Raw genomic sequence first — 9711 nt, 5'->3', positions numbered from 1 at the left:
CACAATGTCATACAAAACATTAACATCAGATGGAATTACAGAAACTGCATTATTTTATGTGTTAGGTCTGCTCTTATACAATAGACAATATTATATTGTATTGATCATAGATTATGTTTTGCACTGCAGTTTCTCTTGAAGCCTCTCTACATTTTTGTTTTAGTAAATGCATGCATTTTGTTTCTTTTGTTGCAGAAAATCAATACAAAAAATGAATGACCCATCTTAGATTAGCTTTATAGAATGTACAGTTTATGAAAAAAAGAAGACAGAGACAGAATTGTCCTGGTACTCATCTTCCTCTCCCTCGTGCAGGCATTTTTCTTACTTTCTTTGTGTTCATCTATATTGTTTAAATTAGTAAAAATAGGTCCTCTTTTACAGTTTTTTTCCAATTGCTAACACACTACTGTAAAATGACATGAATAGCACAATTATTTAAACTGACACACAGAGAGCAAAACTCTTCTCAAGTCTCCAAAAGTCTAAACACATTTTCTGCTTTACACACATTTTGCAAGTCAAAATGGCACTTTTTTAATGCACTGAACACGGTTCTCTGCATAAGATCAACAATCTGACATAAAGTCACATATTTGCCATTTCAAAACACTGCCATTCAAAATGACACTACACAAGCTAATTGGCCAATATATGTCCCACCCTAACCTCAATGGTTAATTGTTACCACTTCAATCAGGAAGTAAGCACTATGAAAAGACCACAGGTGAGCACCTTTTTCTTTTTCCAACATTTCTGCACATTTTTTCTGCATTTTTCTTTTTCAGTTTACTGTTTTTTCTGAGCATATTTTTATTCAGTCCAATGTAAATATATCTGCATATGCTGCACTGACTTGTTGGGTGAAAAATAAAAAAATAAATGTTCAACAGCATATGTGTGTATCTGCAAATATTGCTGTGCATGTGAACAATCTGAAGAATTTTCTACAATTTGAACTATTTTAGTATTATGGCAAACATACTAAAGATGAGAGTGCTTTTCATTATGCCCAACAGTGTGTAGCTGGTTAGACAAAAAATTGTTAATATGAATGAAGTGTGTGCCACTTGGTGCAACAGTTTAATTTTGATAATGCTATATGTAGTTTTGGTTGCAGTACTTCATTTTGTAGGATATATGAGGTTGCAGTTTGGGTGTGTGGTTTTGTGAATTGTGTTAAGTATTTTGATAAAACCAACCTAGTTTGCAAAATTGTGTTTTAGCAATTGGAAAAAAACTGTATGTACTACCATGTGGTCATGCGATTGAATGAACCTTAGCAACTGAGTGTGTTTCCTAGACGGGAATGAGCTGTGATTGATCTATTTGCATAACTTCAATCAGCTGTTTCTCAGTAGCAATGGAATGAAATGCATGGGGATATATTTGTGTTTCAATTTACAATATGAACAGCTGTTCACTTTGACTTTAGCCAATAAGTTAGGTTTAGAACATGCTGTTATCTGTTCTGACATACAGTGTGAAAGCATTTGTAAATTTGGCAGTAAAGATCCATTGTTTTGGTCTTGGTTGAGCTTGTGTGTAAAAGAAGTTCAAGCATTTTAAATTTGTGTTAAATGTATGCATTTTGTGTCAAAGCAACAATAAATGTGTTGAATAGCATGACTGTACTTCATATAAGTTAATGCAGTGGACAAAGACATTCACGTGCATACCTCCACATACCTGTTAACACCCTGAGGAAGAAGCACCTGTTCACGGCCCTGTCACTAGACATGGAAAAGCAGCATTCAGTTTTTATGCACCACGTACCTTGAACAAACGTAAGACCAGAGTTTAAGACTTTTTGGTTTGCCACTGTCTTTTATGAAATACATTTTAATTTGTTTATTCATATCTTGCACTGCACTATTAGCTGCACTGTCATTTGTATTGTACCTTATTCTATTTTAGTTTATTTGTATCTTATCTTTATTTAACTCTTAAAATCCTATTTACATGTCTTTTTTATTCTTGTATGTATTGTTTTAATGTATTTAATGTCTTTTGGAAAGCACTTTGGATTGCCTTGTTTTTAAAGATGCTATACAAATAAACTTCCCATGCCTTGCCTTAATCTACAAACATATGCTTTTATATAATTAAACCAACTCCCTAAGGCATTTATGAATTACATATTTGTATACTGTATAATATACAAGCAAGAACTAACAGCAATTATTTTGAAGAACATGCAAAACAGGACAGTTTGCCAAAAATACATAATTTATTTCTCATAGCACTTTCATGTGAAGCATTCAGGTATTCACAGTGTCAGATCATTGCAGGCAAAGAGTGGAATTTAAATGCCAAACAAACATCAAATGACAACGGAGAATTAGAATTTGGGCTTTGATTTGAGCACAATGGGACAAGCTGATGGTACCCTCCCAGCTGTGGTGTTTAACTCCCTCTGCTGGTTAGCAAATGAAATGTGAAGAGTGAATGTTATTTCAGAGTTTGTGTTAAAATTCAGGAGCTAATTTTGCCTCATATCAAGTTCGCATTATCAAGTTAACATCTGAGACTGAAATACAGCAATACGCATGTAACACACTTTTTTTAATGCCAGCTTCAGCCAGTTTAAGTTAAATCTTGCCTATTATAAAGCAGTGATACATCAAAAACCTAAACCATTGTTCATCTGCTTTAAAAATATGAAGAAAAAAAACAACTCTGCACTCTAAGTAGCACGTTGAGCAAGTTGACCTACCTTTGTTTTTTCCACAGCTCCTGTTATAGAAACACTGTTGCTGACGTCCCTCCTTCACTGCTGCAATGACACAAAGAGAAGAGAAAACATACCATCAGTGTTAGTCATGGTGGATTATAATATGATGCTATGGTGAGATAGTCAATATTATTTTTTTCATTCATACATTCAGATAAAGATTTTTTTGAAGAAATAAATACCCTATATGTTACCAAATTCAGGAACATGTAGTCTGGTTGTACTTGATAATAATTAGATTCTGTCTCCTAAGTGTCTGGCTAATGACGCCCGGGCAGTGCTCTAATGATAATTTAATGTCATACGAGTTAAATAGTACGCTACATCTATCGCCTCTGTGCGGTAATACTCTTGGAACAATTCCAGCTCAATGGCACAGCCTACTGTCCTCAAGTGGTACTGCAGGCTACCGGGTAGACTACAGTAAACTTTGGGAAACGTATTAAAAATAGAGGAATACGTTTGGAAGTCTTCTTTTAGTACTATAAAAATGGCATGACACACATGAACAATCCGCTATGTTATCTTAATTATCAATTTAAAAACTCGTCACTGTCCAAGGTGACGTCATTCAAGCGTAACTGTCGTGCGTCAAGGCGTAGCCAGAAACAGGTGCAATCAAATCCGGAAGTGAGATGCGGCCCCTCGTCTCTAAAGATGGTGTCTTCCTCAGCGTAATGCCAGATAAACACAAAGAAATGAGTGATAAACACACAATGTCACAGCGGCAACATGAAATATCTAGTATTTGAATGTCTGGTTACTGCAGATAATTAATAAATTGCCTCTGAAGGCGAACAAGATGGATATCAGCAGAGCCGACGGAGGCTCCTACACGGTGAGACACTTAACATACGGGTAGCTAACGTTTACTTTTTAAGCCTCTGTTAATACTTTAGTTTTACTTTTTCTTTCCTTAGCAAGTGTTAAACACTTGTATGGGTGTTTTATGTACCTGCATTCTGTGTCTTTTCACGTCTAAAATGTCATATTATAGCAACTCTTTAAAGATACCATACTAGTACTGGAGGCTAAGTTAGATGCCGATGGACAGGCTGTAAATACTGTACTATACTATAGTACTATAACTATAGTGAAATAGTCGTTTTAAGTTACAACTAAGTTTAGTTTAAAGTTTAATACTTTGAATCATTTATCTAACAATTTAATACATGTTTCTGTCTTTCTTCTGTAGGATAATCTAATTGGGACTTTACTTGCTCTTTTTGGAAATGTGCTTGTCAGCATCGCCTTAAGTATTCAGGTACAGTCCTCAAAAACTTCCTTGATAATAAAGTATTTGTTTAAAAGTATGGATATTATGTCTCCCATATGGAATAGTTTTGTGTCTCAAATTTCTGTGTATTATGTCCTCTTATACCAGTGCTCTGTGTCAACATAGCATCAGGGTCACCTTGTAATAATAACCCTTTTAGAGCTAGGCTGTCGTACAGTATTATCAGCCTTCAATAGAAACTTATATGGATGAATATACAGTTATCACTATCATTGATTTTGTCCCTATTGCCTATTCTGTCTGTACGTCTAATTTACAACATCTCTACTGCAAAAAAATGTGTTTTTGTTTAATTTAACCCTACCCTCTATGTTTGCTTTGTATTAAGCTACATATACTGCAGTAGACTTTGTGTTTACCCAACTAACTGTCTATTACCTGCATCCCTTTCACTGCAGAAATACAGCCATGTGACTTTAGCAGGAACCAAAGACCTGCGTGTCTTCTACCGCACTAAAACCTGGTGGTGTGGTTTTGTTCTGACATGTCTTGGGGAGGGAGCCAACTTTGTTTCCTATGCCTTTGCCCCCCTCGCTCTCGTAGCACCTCTAAACGCTGTGTCTGTCCTTAGTGAGTATTTGTTCCCTAATATCCTAGTATTAGAAAATGAGTTCACTGACATGGATATTGGTTCTCTCAAATGTATACATAAAACAAACTAAAAGGAAAATTTGTATTAACGTCTTGCTTTTTTTTTTGTTTTCAGCTAGCTCAATTTTGGGTCTTATTTTTCTGCGCGAGAAATCGAAGCCAAAGGACTTTGCGAGTAAGTTCAGCATACATGTGTAACTGAAGACACTGATATGCAAATAGCATGGAATATGTGCCATTGTATGCAAATTTTTAATCAGCCTCATGCCGAACTTGACACACTACATACTGCCTGCTCAGCTGCTTCAGTATATGTAAGACCTTATATTAGTACTCTTTGTTGAGTTGTAATGTTTAATAGTCTCTCTACTATATCATGTACTAAATGTCACGTTTCCTACTGGAATGGAATGCATGTAATTGTTATACTGTATGTTATTCAGAGCGCTATGGACTGTCCTTCCTGGGCTGTATTCTAACCATAGGAGGAACATACCTCTTTGTAGCATTTGGACCAAACTCTCATGAAAAACTCAAAGCAGAGAACGTTGTGAAGCACTTTGTAGGATGGCCTGTTCTCTTGTATCTGGTAAGATATTTTCATTTACTGAAGTAGTTCAGAAGCACAAGGCTCATCAATACACAGCTGTTGAATATAGACAAATTGTATATCCTTAACAAAAACAAAAAAGTCTAACTGCAACATTTCCTTACACAGTAACAGTATTGTTAGAAATGTTCTTTTACACCTGTGGGCCTACAAAATGCAATTTCTACACACCTATTGCACCCCTCATTTATACTCTTCCATAACACATCTAAAAGCAACACAACAGCCCAGCAGTACAGGTTTGGTGACTCATGTTCTATTTTATTGAGGAGACTGTCGAAGGTTTTATATCTACTCAGTGGTCATCTTTTAGGCTGAGGTTTGTTGTGTTGAAAAGAAAATACGCTGTGTGGTTCAGTCAGTGTTGGTGAAGGTCTATTTGTGACCACTGTTCTTCTTTTAAAAGTTAATCCTTCCTCTGTTTAGCGTATGTGTCTCTTTACCTCGCACTATTAGTGCTCGTAATTGTCACACCGGGAAATACAGGCAAAGGCACTTGCACAAGTGAGTCATATTAGGGGAAATTCCAGCTACCGCTATGTGTCATCTACCATAACATTTAAAGACATCTTACAGAGGTATGAAGAGGATAGTCACTCTTTGTATTGTCACAAACATTGCATCATTATTTATTTATTTTTATCTAAAACCTTAAATAAATATGACACACACACACACACACACTGGATAACTGCGTTAGCAAAGAGGAAGATTACAAGTAGACCATCGTCAACACTGTCTGAGAGATACTTAATGGGGTATTTCCTTTACAACACTACACGCTGCAGTAATGACCATCAAATCCTCTGTCAGTCTTAACCAAAACCATACATTGGCCTTCCCCTTTAGGTACTGTGCAAATCATGTTCCACAAACTTAAATTGAACACAGCAAATTTCCCAACCTTCTCGATCTGTGTTCAAATTCAGCATACATGTTTGTCTCTGGCAACGACTGCAGTGCTTCCTGTTTTATTTATTTGATATTAATTTAGTGTTTATTGTTGCTATTACCCTTATTGACAGCTCCTGGAGATCATCACATTCTGCCTGCTTTTATATTTCTACAAACAGCGCAGTGCTAACTACCTCGTTATTATTCTGACGCTGGTTGCGTTACTGGGTGAGTCTCCGGCATTAAAGCCAGTCAGTTTCAAACAATCTATAAAGTCAAGCTATTACCATACTTTATTAGAATACGTTGTCACGTTTTTAATGTTTAAAATGCACCTAAGCTGTTCTGTCTCTGTGGTTTGTTCTGTATTTAACTGTGCTGTTGTGTTTTTTTAACTTTGCTGCACAGGCTCGGTCACAGTCATCACAGTGAAGGCGGTGTCAGGCATGTTGATTCTTACCATTGAGGGCAACATGCAGCTTGACTACCCGATCTTCAGCGTCATGTTTGTGTGCATGGTGGCTTCAGTGGTCTTCCAGGCCAGGTGAGTGACAGGAACATCAAAGTGAAGTATTGCCTTAAAGTTTTAGCATGGTGGCTGCAGCTGGCTGTAGTGGTCAATAGGTTATGCTGTTAAAGACTAACATTGGCTTGCTATTTAAGTTTTTAGGGTGAACTAAATTAAGTCCTGGTCTTCCAATAGGCTTTCTTTAAACGGTCACTGTTTTTTGTTGTTGTGTTATTGCCTTTTTAGATTTCTCTCCCAAGCTTGTAAGCTGTATGACTCCTCTCTGATTGCCAGTGTCAACTACATCCTCTCCACCGTCTTTGCCGTGGTAGCTGGTGAGTCACGCGACTCTTTGCTGCTGATTTTCTGTTTTGACAGGTAGTTTTCAATCGGACCTGTATTGATCGGTGTATGCAAATCACTGCCTGGAACAATAGAAAAAGAGTAAAACCCTCTGCTTTGCTCCTTTAGAGTCATCAAATGTTTGTTTTTTTCTGTATTTCAGGCGCTGTGTTTTACTTAGAGTTTAAAAATGAAGACGTCCTTCACATCTGCATGTTTTTGTTGGGGTGAGTGATCGTCCATCATAGGCCTTTCTGACAAAGACATTTGGACTTGTCACAGTAGGAAAAGCACAGGTGTGAATAGTAACATCAATTCTGGCTGAATTGCATTTAGCTGCTTTAGTTTCGGGGTCCTGGTATTGTGCATTCTGACTCACTGTCGCACCATCATGGCTTACTGGGACACGAGAATAGAACAGAGCCATATTTAATGTTATTGGTAACACCTGTGCATTTCCTACTACAAGTCCAAATGTCTGCTGTGATTAAAGGCATGTGACATTATTTTTTAATGCTAATAGCCAAACACTAATAAACCTAGAAAACAGACATTTGATGTGAATATGTGAAGGCATACATTGAAATATTGTACAAATATTTTGTGATTTGTACAGATCTGCATTCTGTTTCCTTGGGGTCTATCTCATCACCAAAAGCAGGAAAAGGCCCAAGACCTTTGAGCCATATGTCACTATGGATATGGTTAATGGTTTGTATAAACTTTACATAAATACTGAATTTTAAAGATTTTTACACGTCTTATGTAAAAAAAAAAGTGTGGCTACAACAGACAAGACTCAACATATCTGTAACAATGGCAGTTTACGCTAATTCCTCTTTAAAGTTTTGAACACTTTTGTTACAATTTAAAATTTTTAAACCTTCCCGGTCTACTTTTAAACACTTAATATAAGGGCCATTACAAATATACAATTTTGCGTTGTCACTTTAACCCACAGTTCCTTACTTTACAGAACCTTATCCTACCTGTCCTTTCCATTATCAGGTATCCCAACTATTCATGACAAGGGCCTGGTTGTTCAGCCTGACTCCAACAGTGCTTTCTCCTATGGAGCTCTGGTCAACAACGACGGAGTGGCTCCTGCTACTCTACCAGTCAACCTGGAACAACCACCAGTCGGCTCAGGATGCACCGATACATCTTATGGCCTGCCTGACCTAAAGAAAGATTAAAACCAAATATTTTTATTGTTTTTTTTCTCCTTCATTCAACTATCAACAACATTCAAGGACCTTGAAAGGCCAAAATGGGTATGTTCAGTTCTTTTAACATATACACAAGACCAAACCTAAGCCCAGTAGGAGGAGTCCACTGGGTGTTTGACTCTGCCTTTACACTCCTATCCACATGCTTTCCTTTCTGAAATCTCAAAACCAAAACGTGATCTTGAGAAGCGTTCCTTTTTTTTTGTGACAAGATTACAGCTGTATTTGTTCCAAAAATGAACGGAAGAGACCTGAAGCTGCTGGATGTTGTGGTGGAATCACAAACATGTGCTTAATATGACAGCAGAGATGGTGTTGTGCCTTGAAGCTTACTGCCATCACTCTGTGTTAGCTTTGAGATGTAAGGACTCGCTTCCATGACCATTAAGCAATTTGTCGCTCATTAATGGGAACATATAGGGATCTGTTCTTCCATTGAGGATTGTGAAGTTACTCCTCAAATCTCGTCAAAGTTATATAACGTAGCTGCAGACTTGCCAATGAACATTTTGTCTTTATATATCTGCCTCTAGCTCTCTCTTACTGTATATGAGCGGTTTTAACTCCACCATTTTGCCTCTCGTTTTTGGAATTTCATTGTATTACTACTTATCCTGATGTGACCAAACAATGGGTGCAGATGTTCTAATTTATTGTAATGTATTTATTAATTTTAAAGGTAGCTTTTAGTGTGCCTTAAACAGTAGCGGTATACTGGATACATTACTGTAAGGTGGTGCATAACTCAGGTAGGTGAGTAAAGCACCACTGTAGCAGTTATAAAAAGGCAAGTGTAATCTGTCAGTGTGTATTGAAACAAAAAATCTGAAACCTTTTATTAAAAAAGAAAAAAAAGGTGATATCACTTTGGATGACTTAAATAGAAGAGAAGTGAATCATGCTATCATCTTGAAATAAATGATAAGCTGCACAAATATTTAAATGTGCACTATAAGTATAAATAGTTAATCTATTGTAGAAAAGCAAATGTCTACATTTAGTTTTTGGCTAAACAAATTTTGTTGCCCCTTTAACCTGATGCCTTGAAGTTTCTGATGACAAATCAAGAACTAAAACTAAGAATGCAGTTAATGTTGCAAAATGACCATTTTGTTGTGGTACATTTTTCAAATGTAACCTTCCCATTAAAATTTTACAAGCTAAAAGATAATCCAGCAATAAGAAAATGTGCATTTTATTGTTTAATACTTCATAATGAATGGATGGCTGCATAAATTGGATACACTCCACCTCTACATATGTAGCAATACATTTCTACAGTGTTAATAAAGCAGAGATCCTTGCCACAGTACTCAGTACATAGTTATTTTGGTGATATCAACTGAGGTTTGTTGCGTGTGTGTACAAACTCATCATTACATCACTGTGTAAACCAACTGAAGCCTGTCTTGTTATTAAAACTGCCATCTAAACCTGTTTTTCACTGATGTTTCTCACCAGATGGGGTCTGACTTTTTCTGTCCTAAATGCTTATTTCTTTGGTGA

The 9711-nt window shown here is 36.6% G+C and overlaps 1 protein-coding gene and 1 long non-coding RNA gene across 5 annotated transcripts; one reads left to right on the top strand and one right to left on the bottom strand.

Moving 5' to 3' along the window:
- Positions 1 to 1693: 1693 nt before the first annotated feature.
- Positions 1694 to 9638, top strand: nipal3 (NIPA like domain containing 3). 4 transcript variants are annotated; one of them, XR_004895680.1, is made up of 14 exons: positions 1694 to 1787; positions 2734 to 2848; positions 3528 to 3572; positions 3930 to 3998; positions 4430 to 4601; positions 4738 to 4797; positions 5066 to 5211; positions 6258 to 6354; positions 6535 to 6670; positions 6881 to 6969; positions 7140 to 7203; positions 7593 to 7687; positions 7985 to 9096; positions 9132 to 9638. XR_004895680.1 is itself a non-coding variant. In XM_031281642.1 (12 exons), the coding sequence occupies exons 1-12, from the start codon at positions 3370 to 3372 to the stop codon at positions 8170 to 8172; spliced, it is 1200 nt and encodes a 399-aa protein (XP_031137502.1). In that variant the 5' UTR covers positions 3355 to 3369; the 3' UTR covers positions 8173 to 9638. The 4 variants fall into 4 exon arrangements, 1 of the variants encoding a protein (XP_031137502.1); XR_004101922.1 differs by lacking the exons at positions 1694 to 1787; positions 2734 to 2848 and adding an exon at positions 3355 to 3408; XR_004895681.1 differs by lacking the exons at positions 1694 to 1787; positions 2734 to 2848 and having other exon boundaries at positions 3327 to 3572.
- LOC116037705 lies at positions 2212 to 2765 on the bottom strand. The gene is made up of 2 exons (XR_004101935.1): positions 2717 to 2765; positions 2212 to 2419 (listed from the first exon to the last, which is right to left on the bottom strand). It is a non-coding gene; the product is annotated as an uncharacterized LOC116037705 (long non-coding RNA).
- Positions 9639 to 9711: the final 73 nt, after the last annotated feature.

Source organism: Sander lucioperca, chromosome 18 (assembly GCF_008315115.2).
Source record: "Sander lucioperca isolate FBNREF2018 chromosome 18, SLUC_FBN_1.2, whole genome shotgun sequence".
NCBI lineage: Eukaryota > Metazoa > Chordata > Actinopteri > Perciformes > Percidae > Sander > Sander lucioperca.
The sequence above is the reverse complement of the archived record's forward strand: the minus strand, read 5'-3'. Positions and strand labels throughout refer to the sequence as shown.